Raw genomic sequence first — 16,886 nt, forward strand, 5'->3', positions numbered from 1 at the left:
AGTAAGGGAAAGCAAACCATACAGGGGGAGAAAGGAATTTTTCTTGAATAAAGAAAGAATCTTAATTTTTTTCAGCATATTAGATCGGGTATGCCATGGATATTTTTAATCCATAAAGGGATTATTGTAATAGGGGGAAAGTAAATTGACAGCAGATGTGGAGAGTGGGCACACCCGTGTGACTGTAATAATTTATTTCTAATTTCAAAACAATTACTAATTGTGAAGAGCTTTTCTGGTGCCCAAAATCTCTGAAAATGTTTTTTTATCTTTAACAAGTTCGTCATAATACAAGCTTTTTTTTTCCCCATATGTATTTTATTTTATTTTTTATGCATATAGAGTATTTTTTATTTAATTTTATATAACAAAGTCCAATTAAATGAAAACAAACATTTATACACAATATTTGGGAATTTGGGCGTCGTTCTTTCCAAACTACTTCCTGCTGGTAAGGGGCACTGTCTTGGGGGATTCGAAGAAGATTCAGATATCCTAGCTGTAGTCTGTAGGGCTGTTTTGTCCAGCTGTTTGGAATGTAGGATCAGCTAATACAAGCTTTTTTTAAAAAGAGAAACTTGATGTTACTAGAGGATATTTTAAAGTTCTCATTGTCCTATGAAACACACATTCTCAGAAGCAGAAAGAAATGATGGTGGTGATTCAAAATTAACAGCTCCACTTTGACTTTTCCCTCAAGACTGTCACTGGAAAAAATGTTCGAAACTGCCTGTTGGTTGGGTCTTGAAGACTGTCTACAGCTGTCCAAAGAGCTCTTCCGAAAATGGATGGCAGATCCAGACACTGCGTAAGAGCTACAGTGTAGAGCTCCTTGCTCAGCTCCTAGGTCAAAGTCCACTGTTCCTCTGTCTTGCCACAATGTTCCTCTGTCTTGGTGGTGTACTTATAATTGGGAGTGATCATGTATTTTTGCTTTCATTTGGTTGAGCTTCTCAAATCCTTTTCAGACACCCTTTCCTTAAATTATCTTTTTGTTTGTTTCTTTGTTTTTTGAGACAGGGGTTCTCTGTGTAAAAGCCCTAGCTGTCCTTGAACGAGCTCTGTAGACCAGGTTAGCCTCAAACTCACAAACATCTGCCTGCCTCTACCTCCTGAGTGAAAAAAAAAAAAAAAAAAGATTATCTAAAATTAGGGCTGGGTATAAAAACAGAGTAGGACTCATTCCGCATGAGTTGAGACCGTGGCCTTTGGCTGCTGATGTCTTATTCTTCTACTAAGCACTTATAGATTGGCAGGTCTTGTTAATGCTTGTTTTATATCTTAATAGGTTGCTCTTTAGTTTTGTTTGGTAATGTTGTATCTGTGATATTGGAACCCCTCACTCCTATGGGAGTTTGCAGTCTTATTAAGACCTGAGACTCTGGTGTTTGGGACTATTGCCTTTCAATAGATCAAGAGACCCAAGGCTAAACTACCTTATTGATGTATATTGCCCTATTATGATTTACTTCTTTGAAAATTCAACCACTCTGCTGAATGAATGACTGTATCATAATGCTAATGGTAGCTCCCTCACTTTCTTCTTTAGCTCTTTAACATTTATGGCTCAGATATCAAGTAACTTTACTAAATTTCTGCTTCTGAAACAGTGGGATGACTGTTCCTGAGCTACCATGGGAAATGCCTTCTCCTGTTATGCCTTTCAGAATACCTCATCTGATTGAAAAAGTGGTTTTATGCAATGGCATTGCTTTGGGAAGCGATAAGGAGTGGGACTTTTTGCTAAGATTTTACATCAATACAACTGAAGAAGAAGAAGAGGGAAGGGCCCATCTTATTTATGCACTGAGTTGCAGTAAAGAGCCATGGACACTTAACAGGTGATACACTCAACTGACCTTGAACATTCTTGCTGGAGAATCATAATCCATATCCCAAAACAGAGGGACAAAATGGGGGGAGGGGACAAACATATTTGTGCATTACTAACTTAGAACCATGTGCTTTTGAAAATCCCATGAAGAGTTAATTTTCATGGAATTTTTAAAGCCTGTTTATATTTTCACACCTGGACTCTTATAGATTTATGGAGTATGCCATCACCATGTCTCCATCCCCTTTTAATGAAACAAACATAATAGAAGTTGTGGCATCACTTGAAGTTGGTTGGTACGTTGCAAAGGACTTTCTAATCAACAATTGGCTAGCTGTGATTGAAAGGTAAGAAGGAACCCAAGACCTCAATTTCATTTAGGTCATTAACTGTTATTTTTTCCTATTTTGATCAGAGAATATAGTTTGGATAATTTATTTATTTTTTGTTTGATAATTTCAAATGTGTGTAATGTGTGCTTTGATCAAACCCACCCCCTACCCCTCCCTTTTGATCCTGCCCCTGCCCACTCACATTATTCCCTCCCACTCCATGTCTTCTTTCTCCTTTTTAAGCCACTTGGTGCTGTCAGTATATGCATGCATGACGGCCTTTCTGTAAAGGGGCAACAATGTTCCTCCCAGACAACATAGGCTAGCAAATAAAACGCCTGGTGCCTGGTATGGGGTATCCCTTTTCAAAGTGTTGGTCAGTGGGGTCTAATGAACACCCCAAACATTATAGGCTATTGCTGATGCTCTTGGTACCCTCAGTCACTGACTATGGAGAAGTTCATCTTTAGTCTGGTTATGTCAAAAAAAGTGCTTTCACTCACTAGAAAGGTGATGAGTTTTTCCTGTATTTTGTCTCACCACACACTAGAAAACACAAAAGATCACTTATCTTTAATTTTGGCTTTCTGTACAAAAATGGATGTCATTATCTAGCTCAGTTTCCCTATTATGCCCATCAAAAAGTTTTTCTTAAGAAACCTTAGTTTGAGTAAGTCATAATTTTGGTATGAGCATACAACCACCATTCAGTATTTCATGAAGCATATCACATGACTTTAAGAAACAGTATCACAGCATTAACCTGAATGCTGCAAATTTTACTAATGTTGGCTAGATTTCGTTTCTTTATCTGGATTCTGTGTTATTGAGTTTTTACATTTTTTACCCTTTAGTATTAGAGCTGCTTCCTTCCTAGGTTATCTTCTGTTCAGCAAAATTAATATTAGCATGTAAAAATCAGAGAGTATTCCCTTGATGGCTGCTGCTCCTAGAATATTACATAGCCATATATTTTAAAAGATAAAAATTAATAATCCATGCATGTACTCAGGCACTATAGATTTAGCTAAAACATGGATGAGGTCCAAGCACCTAAAAAGATAGAAGATACCTTTTGCAAAGAAGTTTATTCCTTCAGAATAAATTCATATTCAGGCTGTAATTTTTTGTTTGGTTTTGAAACGGGATCTTATGTAAGGGCAAGCCCTTGAATTCACTATGTAGCTGAAAAATTTTTAAGTCTTCAACTTCATGTGTAACTTCCAAAGGGCTAGGATTGTAGCCAGGTGACTGTGTACCCACCATGTCCAGATGGCTGGAATATAAATACCCAAGGCCATAGATGTGTCTTAATATCTCATAGAACAAAGTAATGGATGGTTTGTAAATACTTATTGGACACATTTAGAACATGAAAAGGGATGAGGTTTTATGCGTTAAAAAATTTAAAGCTATTAGATGAAAACTCATTTATACCACACCATTTCTTCAGCTCATATACATACATATTATACTCATATTATGAAAATATTGTTCCTATCTTTTGGCTAAGGTTATCTAACTCTTGGTTTCTTGTGTTAACAAACCACATGAATTTTCTATTTACATTTTCTGAGATCTCTAAGAATTAGGGTATGAGTTATGGTTTCCATTTTTAATCATTAATGATAGTCCACTTAGCAACCCCCCTATTAGGAGTGTAGAAGTTGAATTTTAAGTTAGGATTACATACACACATCTCCTTTTTGTACATGGTTTCAGAGATCAAGCCTCACCAACCTGTCTGATATTCCCTGTTCTCTTACCCTTGAGCTTGTAAGAAAGGCTCACTGGTCTCAGGCACACCCTAGGTCTCACCAATCTAACTCTGCCGCATCTGTGAACCCATTGGTGACTTTGCTCAGCTTGCTTAAGGTCCTTAACTTTTCTTCCACAACTTCCTTCTAACTCCTCTAGTTGCCATTAAATAGGACATCAATGAACACACTCAGCTCAACAAAGAAAAGCCCATGAGGCCTCAACACTATACAAAGAACTATAGGCCACTGAGCAAAGCTGGGACAGGGGAGGCACTTGGTTGTCCAGTGCCAAATGGTCAGCCCTGAAAACATGCATAGAAGTAACATGTGGACTGAACTGTTTTTATTTAGGAACACACACACACACACACACACACACACACACACACACACACACACACGAGTCGAATCTCCATTTAGGGGCTGGCATAAGGGGTTGTACTGTGCCCTTAGAATATCAGCTTGATAGCACCTGTGTGATCTTGAACTAAGTATGCATTGGATTATAGTGGGTTCTTAATTTATTAATTTAACTGAATGTATTCTAGCTTGGATAAATTTGATTAAGATGTTTATCACACAGGGTCCAATAAAGAAGGCCAAAAAGAACAACACAAGGGGCCAGCTAGAGAAGTCAATAAGGTTGACAACCATAGTGATGACCTTAATGTTGTTACAGCCTTTGGATTGTAAACTCTATTCCTGAGTCTGGGTCTGTCTGATACTGTTGAAGACCCAAGTGCACCCTCCTTTCCAAGAGTTTTCAAGGTGAAACTATGTCATGTTTTTAGGGTTATAGTCAGTGGGTTACAGTGGCCAGGTGCTTTGCATGTCTTATTGGCCTCTAGGCAATGGCGATGTAAGGGTCTCTATCTTGTCCCCATCTTGGAGCCCATGTTTTGCAACTCTAGTAATGAATATATATATATATACATATATATATATATATCCCTAATAAATTATATATATATATATATATATATGTACACACACACACATATATATATATACATATAATAAATTCTTACTAGGCACACACACACACATGCCTGGGTGTAGTTCAACAGTAGAAGACTTGCTTAGCACACATGAATTTCTGGGTTCCGTTACCACCACCCAAATCTATAAATAATTAAATAAATAATAAACACAAAGCCACCCAGGAGGATGCGTGTGTCATGGTCCATGTTCCTTCTGACTGTGTGACAAGGAAGGCAAAGGTCACAGATTCCTTCCAAGCTTAGTGTGCACTTATACCACTTACAGATGTTAAGGACAGTATTACCATCACGGCTCACTGAGGTTGTGCCTCTCACCCCTAGTTTGACCCCCAAGGACAAATGGGCTTGAGGAAGCGAATCTCAAATTTGGCAGAGCTTCAGAGTCACAAAGAGTAGTTGTCAAACACGTAAGCTCCCAAGCCCACCTACCCCTTGAAAACTGGGATAGGATAGAAAGTCTACCTTTTACTGGTTTCCCAAATGACTCGAGCAAAGTTTATCTTGGGCCCCATTGATACAGTCTTCTAAATTAGATAAAGCTGAATTGAGCGTGGTGTCTTATGCTGGATTCCCACTTGGGAGGCTGAAGCAGGAGGATGACCATTACTGCATGGCAAACTTGAGCTACATAATGATTTCCAAGCCAGTCTGGGCTACAGTGTAAGACCCTAACAAACAAACACATAAGGCTACCTTGTTCAATCTCATAGCCACTAGGTAACATGTGGACATTTAAATTTACATCAATTAACATTTTTAAAAAATGAAAATTCAGTGTCAGTTCTATTATCCCTGTTTGAAGTGTCCAGTGTGACTAGAGGGTACCGTACTGGACAGCCTGGCTGAAGAACATCTCCACCATGGTGCTGAAGCCAGTGGGGCATCACTGATGAGTCTACACCCATCCCTTGACTGACTTGTTTCACACAAAGCTTGGGTGCAAATTCAAACCTCAAATGGCATTAAACAACTCGCTGAGTCCAGATATAAATGAATGGTGTCACCTGGGCCATGGAGACAGCTCTTGTCCTGCCGTGATGCAGCCTCACATTGGCACCTCTTTAGCCATCGAAGTCGCTAGACTGGAAAATGAGGAGAGCTTGTTTCTAGCTGAATAGATTTCTCACTTCAAAATAAAAGCATGGTTGGTTCAGTCATTCTGACCATGTGTCATAGTAATGGTAAGTGTAAGAGAACGTAGGTGCAGGGTAAAGACAGATAATGATATTCCTATGATACCTGTGTAATTTTTTTCTGCACTGAATTTATGCCCTACCTCAAGGGCCTTAATAAAGGGAAATGGGAAAGGCTGCTTTTAATTTAAGTGGCTTTGCATGTAATTTTTACTCTTCACAAGAATGTTGCTTGCCTTTAGAGAACAGGAAAAGGTTGATGATTTCCTACTAAGACTTAAATTCTACTCTCCTGAGTTGATTGTCACACAGTTGAATTAATTGACCTATATAAGCACATTTAATACAACCACACGAGGAATCCCTAAAAAAACACTTGAAGTTTGTAGGATTATTAGTGCATGAACTTTTAACTGTGGCTTCATTACTTTTATATTTTATTCCAGAGAACACCAAATTCATAGAAGATGCTATGTTTATGATAAATTGAATTTAGCTCACTCCTTTTGCACATTCTACTACATTGAGTGTTTTATGCTCAATTAAATTTGATTTAAAAATTGAATACATTTATTTTTATGGCTTAATTTACATTAGAAGGCTTGTTGAATTTTGCTAATGGTTTTGTCTGAATAAACAGTAAAATTTATGAATTGTTGAAAGCAGAAGTTCAAATTAAAAATACATACACTTACAGGACATAGGAATGTTTACTTATCTCTTTACACATCAGAATATCTAAGGCTTATTAAAGTTATAGTCTGCATTGAGCATGAATATATCACCAATCTTCATGACAAAGCAGATTCAAAAGACACAGCTTTGAAAATTTTTACAATCCAATACTTTATTTTTTATAAACTTATCTTTTATTTTAGCATCATAAAATTTCCAAGATTGGAACACAGAGTTTTCTATAATTTCAGCTATCTCATATGTTAAAGGCACAGACCTTCTGAGCCTAGTCATAAATATACCAATGCCAGTGAAGTATTCAGTTGCTAGTAGACCAGTTGGCCCAGGGAAAAGAGAGCTATGAGAGACAATGTTTTTCAGCTCTATCATCTTAATCTTCAAGTGCAACAACAATGGTCTATTGTTTTTCTACTAACTGGTGATTAGGGTTGTGTTTTGTCTTCTATGAAATGGCAGCTATTGTGTTTTAATAAAGCCTTAGAATTTCCTTATTAATCTAAAAGTGAAGTTGGCTTGAATATGTTAAGGACAAACTCAGGGATACCAATAATACATCAGTGTTGAATTAAGGAAAGAAATTAAACTCTTCCTCTTGGTGTCTCTAACCAACAGTGAGCCCACATTTGATTCCTCTGCTTTCCTTATTTGTATCTTTTATCCTCTTCTGTCTATTGAACAAGACTTAATCTGTGCCTGCCTGAATACTGTCTTGTGAATCTGTCCTTGTGTCTGCTTCTGTCCCAGTGTGTCCATCTGTCTGAGTGTATCCATGTCTATCCCACAAGAAGAGTTTTTATCTGTATTTATTAGGCAGCATAGAAAGCATGGGGGAAAAGATACTTTACAGAAATCTTTAACAGAGTTTTACAAAGGATTAAGTCACTGGTTCCAATAGACTCAGATAACAATCGTACTACAAACTTACTTGGTTATCAAGCAATATCTATATGTTGCTTTCAACATTAATGATAGATATTCATTTTGTAATACCACCTTCAGTCTATATTGTCTGTTTTTAGCAAATGATTATTGTAACACATGTACAAATATGCCTACATTTCTCTTGAGTCAGGAAGGGTCCTGGATATGTCCCTTCATTGTCTTAACTCCTGAATACATGTTGACTAAGTATTTCTAGCACCCCCTTTTTTAAAAGGCTAACTATCTGGGCTTGGTGGTGCACACTTTTAATCCCAGCACTTGGGAGGCAGAAGCAGGCAAATCTCTGTGTGTCTGAGGCCAATGTGATCTTTAGAGATTTCTAGCACATAGTGAGACCCTGTCTCAAAGTCAGTAAATAAGTATGTAAGACAACTAACTATATTGGCATGCACTGGTTTTTGTCTTCATAACAATTAAACTACATTGGAAACTGGTAAGGATAAACCTCTTATAGTATATATGTTTTGATCATCAATATTGCAAGAGATAAGCTCTCAAGCTAGAGTAGTAAACCATGTGTTTATCAAAAAGAGTTCTTGAAGTTGGTGAATAAGGAGTGGGATGAACTAGGGACTCCAGCAGATCCTCCCAGACCTGGTGACTGGCCAAATCCTCAGGGTGATGTTTCCATGTTAGTCTCATTTTACAATCGAACAGTTGCTCGAGGTAACTGCAAAACTCACCCCTGCCTCTTGACATCAGCAAACAAGGGGCGGGGCCAGCTATAATATGACCACAATCACCACATCTATCAGGGCGGCCCTCCTCCTGCCTTTTCATGTGAGTTTTCTCTGGTGTCTGGTAGAGAAGTCACAGGTGTAGCTCAGCAGACAGATTTCCTGTCTGGAACTTGGTTTTTGTTGTTGTTTGTTTGTTTGTTTTTGCTTTGTTAGGAAACTTGGTTCCTGTATTGTTTCATACGTTACTCTCTACTTGGCTAATTAAAATGGAGTGCAATGGTTACAGGCCCAGCTTTGCCCACCTGAATTGCACACAAGGCCCTGGTCACTCAGGTAGCTTCAGCTTCCATTACATCTAGGACTTGGAGAGGCCAAGCAGCCAGTTTCTCTCACTCTGATTTCTATAGATAACTAACTCTGACAATAATAACTCTTACAGTTTGAAAATTCACAGTTATAGTTTTTGAAGTAAATAAATTACATATAGTAACTTCCAACAACTTGACCATTTCTTGTTCTGTCCACTACAATAATCCTATTTCAAATTTGTTTTCTTTTTTAATACAACCAAAATTTCTTTTTTCCTTGCATGCTACAGCAGTATTTTGTACTGGTATGTATCTGTTCTTTCTTTGTAACCCTTGACAATCTTTGTTTCCTAAATGGAGTTAGAGCAATTGTAGTAATGTGACATCTTGAGACTCAGAAGACAGAAATGAACACTCCAAAAAAAAAAACCCCAACAATTTAACTTTAAATATACCATAGGGCATTTTAGTCAGTGGGTTTGAAATATATTCCATATTTTTGCTCTCACTTCTGGAGGGACATCATTTGCTTATTTACACCCTTATAAATCCTAACTGCCTGTAGAATAGATGCATGTAATTGTTGATTTAAAGAAATATATTAATATTTAAATTATACTGCAAACTATGTTGCACAAAACAGCATATATAACTATTTATTTAGTGTTATGATTCTCTATGTAGGAGCTTTCCTACTTAAAGGGGAAGCTGAATGAGTTCATCCATGGTTTCACTCAGATTTGTGAGGGTGTCTTGATGGGGCTGCATATGTAGTGTTTATCCACTGCTAAAGCATGCAGCTTTTTGCCAGGTACTGTTGTCCTCTAACTGGCACTTTGCTGCTTTGCAGGTATGGACCACAAACACTGGATGCTCTAGTGTGGGTCATAGGGAGGACTGTAAGTACAGACCTACAGGTTATGGAGGTAAGTACTGAAAGTAGTGGGAAGTACATTGGTATTTGGGAAGCACTTTTGATGTAATTTGACTTGCTGAAATTAAAAATCATACACTTATCTGATTCATCTCACTCTATACTTTGTTAATATTATTGGTATTGTATTAGCCCAGTTTTATAAAGGAACAAAACTGATAGAATTTTACATTCTCTCTCTCTCTCTCTCTCTCTCTCTCTCTCTCTCTCTCTCATCACACACACACACACACCACAAATGGAATTTATCAGAGTGGCTTACAAGCTGTAGTTCAAGAAGCCCACTATGGCTGTATGGCTGTCTCCTGATGAAAAGGCCAAAGATCCCATAGTTGTTAAGTTCACATGACTGGATGTCTCAGCAGTTGCAATCTAGTGCTGGAATGCCAAGAAAGTTCTAAAGAGCCACCAGGCTTCAGTCTGCATTGGAATCCTAAAGAAGCAGGTTCTAACACTAGGGAAGGAGAGTCTCAGGAATAGGATGAACTTGACAATGAGAATGAGGGCAAGTAAGCAAAAAGCAAATGATTCGTTCTTCTATGCCCTTCTATGTGGCCTGCCACCAGAAGATATGGTGGATCTTTCCACCTCAAATAATTTGGCTATGAAAAACCCTTCATAAGGAGTGCAGGGGCTCCTGGGTCTTAGTTAATTCCAGATGTAGTCAGGTTGACAACCAAGAATAGCTATTACACGTCCATTTTTTTGTTAACTAAAAATGCAATATCTCCTTTGTCATACTTAATTTCTAAGTAAAAGCAATAATCAAGTCATAATTATGGCTAACATGATATAACCATCCACAAATGTATAATATATTTGAGAGTAGGTGGCAGTGTCACTTAGGAGACATTCTTTTAGTGTCTTATAACTTAAATATGATAACTATGGTTACTACTTAAACTGATATTATATTACATGATAAAAACAGAGGAAACATCATATATATATATACATACATACATACATATATATATATATATATATATATATATGCACAACACATTCTTACCAAAATAGGACAAACACAATCAAGTCAATTCTAATTATTGTTTCTGCACCTGCTCACAGCTCGCATGGCCTTAGCTGGATTTATAACTACCTTCTCTCCCCTACTGCCCATTGTCTATTTCCTCCACCCTCAGCAAGCACCTCAGCAGGTCTTAGCTCTTTTTCTGCAGGAGTGATCCTGCCTTTATTCTTCAGGGTCTTTGCCCTTTGTCATCCTGCCTGGGTTGCTTTATTGTAGTTTTCCTTTTACTTTAATCATAAGACATGATAACATCAAGAGATGCTCTAAAGTTGCAGTTCTTAATGTGTGAGTTGAGACCCTATTTGGGGGCCACATGTCAGATATCCTTCATATCAGATATTTATATTACGATTCATAACAGTAGCAAAGTTGCAGTTATAGAGTTTCAATGAAATAGTTTTATGGTTGGGGGTCACCACCACCATTAGGAACTATATGAAAGGGTCACAGTATTAGGAATGTTGAGAACCACTGATCTAAAGGATCTCCTGCACTCCAGACATAATCTTCCTCAGCTCCATTGTGCAGAAACAACCCAAGAGCCCATTAGTAGTCTAGATCAATTACTCCTAACGATGTTATTCCTGTTGGCTTAAGGGCATCAGAAACCCAAAGTGGCGGGGGGGGCATCTGAGCTTCCAGTTCAGTGGAATGTTTGCTATATCTTCAGGCAGGGGTTCTCTTCCATCTGGAATCAAACTTAAGGAAAAAATTCCCTAGTGGGACAGTAGGGTGACAGTGAATGAAGCCAGTTCCTTCACCACCCCTCCCTTGGTTTCTGGACCCATGCATATTGGCTATGGAGAAATAATACCATATATTGGATGTATATTCAAAGCACACACTGCATTCTGGAGAACCTTGCCCCAGCCCTCCAGGATACTACCACTTAATTGGTGGTGTAATGGTGTCTTCAAAAGGTCAATCCATCATTCTATTAGACAGGTTGCTTCAGGTTGATGGGGAACATGGTAGGACCAGTGAATTTCATGACTGTAGGACCACTGTCACACTTCTATGGCTATAAAATGAGTTCCTTAGTGAGAAGCCATGTTGTGTGGAGTACCATGACGGTGGAGACGGCATCCTGTAGAGTCCATGAATGGTTGTTTGGGCAGAAGCAGTATGTGCATGAAAGGCAAATCCATAGCCAGAATAGGCTCTTTAGTGGTGTAGTATACCTCCTCATGGGCTACATACACTTTTTATCTCCTCTCTAGGAGCCTGATCAGCCTTAAGCCTGGTTATAGGCATAGAGGCAACTATTGAAGGTCCTTCTCTAGTCTGGCATCTCCTTCAGGAGAGCTTTCTCCTGGTTGGACATACAGTAAGGGTTAGTTTCCTCAGGCAAAGGCAGAAAGATCAATATTACAGGACAAGGGAGTACAGATGCATCCTCTGCTAAGGGTGGAGAGATGACTTCCTCGGGTGAGATAAACCTTTGAGGATCTGAGGTTCCCAGTCTTCAGCCACAAGTAGGATCCTCTTGCACATGTCCAGTGGATGCCACAGGATCCTACTCCTTACCAATCAATGCCCTTACTTTAACAACTTATACATTCCAAGTTTGAGATGTGAGTTTTTGTTCTGATTCAGCCAACTGTATAATGAGGGCTCTGGTTTGATTCTCTGAAACTTGAGTTCTATGGATACTGGAAAGAAGATTCTCTTCCAGGACACACCCAGAAACTTTTAGACTTGTTCTGTGCATTTGGAGCGAGTCAGCTGTATCACTGAGTTGATTATTTTCTTGCCACTATATCTAGAGATGCTATAAGTTGGTTAATTTGACCACAGAGTTCATTCTTTCCCTTTATCACAGTGTCCTGAGATACAAAAGTTGGTCGGTTAATTTTTAATCATAAACTCATTCTTTCCTTTGCCAATTTATCCAGAGGTACTAGAAGCAACAAGCCAGTATTATGATTTTTCCTTAAGTTGCAAAGGTTATATGTATAATCACCAAATTCCTTTTCCCCCCATATATTTCTAACAATGGGCTTTCAGTGCTGTCCATATTACCAAAGGATCTTCAAGAACTGTAAATGTTGGTGAATTCTAAAGTCTGTTCTGGATAGTTAACAAATTTGACCTTACAAATCTGTTCCTCTGGAGTCACTTACTCCCCTTGGCACTTCTGTCTTAGTTACTTTTCTGTTGCCTTGATCAGACATGACCAAGGTGACCTACAGAAGAGTCTATTAGGGGCTTGCTTACAGAGTTAGAGTCCATGACCATCATGGAGGGGATCATGGCAGCAGCCAGGCAGGTACTGGAGCAGTAGTTGAGAGCTTACATCTCGATCCACAAGCGCAAGGCAGAGAAACAGGAGAGTGCCAACTGGAATGGCATGGGCTTTGGAAATCTCAAAGCCCACCCCCAGTGACACACATTCCCAACAAGGCCACACTACCTAATTCTTTCCAAACAGTTACATCAACTGGGGATCAAACATTCTAACTTATAAACCTATAAGAATCATTCTCATTTAAACCACCACATTCTGCTTCCTGGCTCCCATAGGCTTGTGGTCATATCATCATCATCATCATCATAATAATAATAATAATAATAATAACAATAATAATAAATGTATTTAGTTCAAAATCCAAGGTACGCATTGTTGTTCAGTTTCAACTGTTTAAAAGTCCCAAGTTAAAGTCTCTTCTAAGATTCAAGGCATTCTCTTAATTACAATGTCCTATAAAATCAAGAAGAAAATTACATGATTCTGGCATACAATGGCACATAATATAGAGTACCATTACAAAAGGAAGGAATGGGGGCATAACGAAAAAATAGTGGATCAAAGAAACACAGGATCCCAGCAGGGCAGACTCCAAATCCCATAGCTCTATGTACAGCATCAAATGGGGCAGATGGCATTGCCCTTCCAGCTTTGCTGCCTGTAACACACTTATCTCTCTTGGCTTAGTTCCACTCCATGTCTGAAGGTGTCTTTGGCTCTGGCATCTCTAATATCTTGGGATCTCCAGTGCAGCCCAGGTTTCAGTTGCACAGCTTCACACAATGGCCTCTCAGTGTCTCTTGTCTTCTCAGAGCCCTCATGCAGGGACTGTCCATCCACGTGTTGCCTGACCTCAGTGGCCTTCCTTAACCATGGAGCCATGGAGGAAGACTCCATAACCCCTTTGCATGTGCATCCTTCAGGACTCTAAACCTAGATTCACTCGGACAATGCTGCCAAGCACAGAAGCCGGCTTGGGATGGAGCCTGATAGCTTGAATCATATCTACAGCATGCTACCATGCCCCACATTTTAATGAGGGAATTAAATTCAGATTCTTATGCTTACATGACAAACACTTTGTCAACTGAGCTATTTTTCCCCCGCCCATCAGTACTGGTGTTTGCATATTAGTTTTCTGAAACTTCACTGAATTGTTTATTAGTTCAGATAAATAAAATTGATGCCATCTACAAACAGTGCCAACTTGATTAAAATATGCAGGGATGGAGGATAACATCTATAAAGACATAAAAAGAGCCATCGATATTGACCTCTGGAAGCTACCAAGTTCTTTGAAATACAAAAGGGTCTCACTGTGTCTCTGTTCACAAAATTTGCACATCATCCAATACACGTTCAGTAACTATTTGTTGGGAGCTATGGTGCACTTTGAAAATAAAGGAACTAATAAGAGCCAGTTCTGACTTCATGGACATCCCAGCGGACATTTCATCCTTCTGGGGATGTATGGTCTTAATCATGCTGTCTCAGTCACAGCCTCCCCAAGGTCACACGATGGAGGTCTACATGAAGGTCCTTCCAACCACTGCTGCTTCTTTACAAAGTTGTTTTGCTTTGTTCTAGGAACTGTGTTTTCTTTTGTGCCAGTGAGAAGTTTGGTGGCACTGACCAATTGTCTCTGTCCTTCCAGTTGCAGCGGTTCCTGGGAACTGTGTTGGAGGAGCATCAGAGGCCTGCGGCTCATGCCAAATTACAGGCAATAAAGACGGAGAATCTGAAAAACAAGAAGAGAATTGCCAGGATGGCCGAGTGGCTTCGGAAAAACACGTAATTTGTGGCCACTTGCCGCATGCTTCATGTATTTTATAATCTTGTTTGCTCGCAGCTCTGTCTTCCATATTTAGTGACTCCAAAGAGCTGTGTGTCTTCTTTTATTTTGGTTATGCTTTCTTTCTACTTAGTCATGTCCTTCCTGTTTTCACACCTTGCCCCAAGGATCAGTGATTGCTGAGGATTTTGTCAACACTGCCATGTATCTGGGCAAACTTCTGCTTCCTATTGAGCAATAAAGTCACCAAATTAGAGTGCCTAGAAAAAAAAAGCCAAAAACTGTAAAAAACAAACCAAAACAAAACATAAAAACCAGATTGACCTAAGAAAGTCTGGCTTATCTTGATGTGAAGGTCAGTGGTGCTTTAATCAGTGGCATTAATGGAGAGCATATTCTGTTCAGATGGAAATCCAGACCTGAGGACCTGAAATAACTCTGTGCCTTATTTAGTTTAAAAATGAAAAAGCAATGGGAGATAACACGACAGTGTAAAGAAAGAGAAGCCAGAAATAAATAAGATCACTTGGAGACAGCACAACCAAAGAAAGGCAAGTAGTCTAGTCAAGACTGAAAAGGAGGTGTGGACAATAGGGGTCATATCAAATGCGCCAAAAGCAAAAAATTAAAAAAAAATAATAAAGAGTCTTCTTTCTCAGTCTCTTTCCTGAAGTGCCTTCAACATTGACTCCTGCTTGGCTGTTACTTTGTTAGATGGTGCCACAAAAGGACGAATGTTGGTAGACTCTGAACCGCCCTCAGGATCACTCTGAGGGGAGGATGAAAGCTCTGCCCAGATGCTCTGTGCAGTCACCTTCGGATGGATGCCCTTTAGTCAGAGTCCCTGAGGGAAAATAGTGTTGTCAAGGACAGTAATACTTTTGGACTCACCTTATGAGCTAAAAAAAATCTCTAAATAAAGAGAACCAAATGTTAAGCTGGAACACAGTTCTCACCATTTCATACTCAGGAGAACAAATTCAGTTGGCCAAGGTGAACCTACTTGCAATGTGGATCAAGGGACTTTCAAGTGACATAGGCAAAGAGCTCAGTTTGTTACACAGGACAACAAAGCACAACGCTCCTGCTTCAGATGCTGTGTACCTCAGTCAGTCGCTTTTCCTTTACATTTTGTTGGTGTTTTTGCAGAACGAGGGTAAGAATCACTTATCTCCTATCTACCTCACAGTAGTATTGTAAAGATGAACAAATATGCTAACAGTGAAAAGTCCTTAGAACTTCCACACAAGACTAGAAGCTTAGAAGTTTGTTCCATGTGACTTCATTAATGGGAGGAGTCATGGGAAAGACTATATATTCCAAGGACAGAAGAAAGGAAGAGCATCAGGAGTCAAGAAGAGGACTGGACTGGTAAGCAGCACCAAGAAATAGAAAGGGATGGAAAGAAAAATAGTCTGCTACTTCATCCATGTGCTTGTCACAGGCCACACAAGCATTCAAAATTAACATTACATAAATAGAAACACAAGGCATCATTCATTCAAATGCTTGTTTGAAATTTATCACATCTCACATTACTAAAATTTAAAATCTAAGTTTTCTGGAGAAGGCTTTGCATACCTACATGGTGAATGCAACATAAAGTCACTGTGCTAATGACCCAACTCCCTTTACTCCACAGTAATGTCTCAGTAGCACGGTGCTAACTCATACACCCAATGAGGATCAGTCATGAACAGAAGATTTAGTTATACAACAACTTGAACGTGACTGTGCATTCCTGTGACTAATGTAACTTAATGGATGCAAAGAAAAACTTCTGTGCTGGGTATCCATCTCCAGTTTCCACTGGCCTGCAGCCTTTTTTACCACCTTCCTTTTTGGAGAAAATCTAAGTAGATGAATAAAAGTTATTTTGATTTCTTTTTAAAAGTATTTTGTTTTGAATTTGTAATTGAGCACACGAGTTTTGTATGTGTGTGTGTGTGTGTTGTGTGTGTGCCATGAGTGCTATGTTCACATAGGCCTGTAGCTAGAGTTAGAGGTATTTTTGAGCTGTCTAATGTGTTTGCTCAGAATTTAACTGGGTCCTTTACTCTCTTAACTGCTGAGGCATCTCTACAGCCCCATAACCTGATTTCAATAAAGTGATTTTGAAATTCTAAATGAGATTTAAAGACACAGACTGAAAAATACAGAGAGATTTTTGTGTTGTGTTTAAAGTGGATATCC

General features: G+C 38.9%; 1 protein-coding gene across 1 annotated transcript in view; it reads left to right on the forward strand.

Moving 5' to 3' along the window:
- Nucleotides 1–15,268, forward strand: part of Lvrn (laeverin) — a 52,286-nt gene extending 37,018 nt beyond the window's left edge. The window contains exons 16-20 of the mRNA XM_051200979.1: nucleotides 701–808; nucleotides 1,668–1,841; nucleotides 2,044–2,181; nucleotides 9,537–9,612; nucleotides 14,556–15,268. Of these exons, the coding sequence (XP_051056936.1) occupies nucleotides 701–808; nucleotides 1,668–1,841; nucleotides 2,044–2,181; nucleotides 9,537–9,612; nucleotides 14,556–14,696 (637 nt within the window). The 3' untranslated portion in view covers nucleotides 14,697–15,268. The remainder of the gene's footprint in view (nucleotides 1–700; nucleotides 809–1,667; nucleotides 1,842–2,043; nucleotides 2,182–9,536; nucleotides 9,613–14,555) is intronic.
- Nucleotides 15,269–16,886: the final 1,618 nt, after the last annotated feature.

Source organism: Phodopus roborovskii, unplaced genomic scaffold (genome assembly GCF_943737965.1).
Source record: "Phodopus roborovskii unplaced genomic scaffold, PHOROB, whole genome shotgun sequence".
Classification (NCBI taxonomy): domain Eukaryota; kingdom Metazoa; phylum Chordata; class Mammalia; order Rodentia; family Cricetidae; genus Phodopus; species Phodopus roborovskii.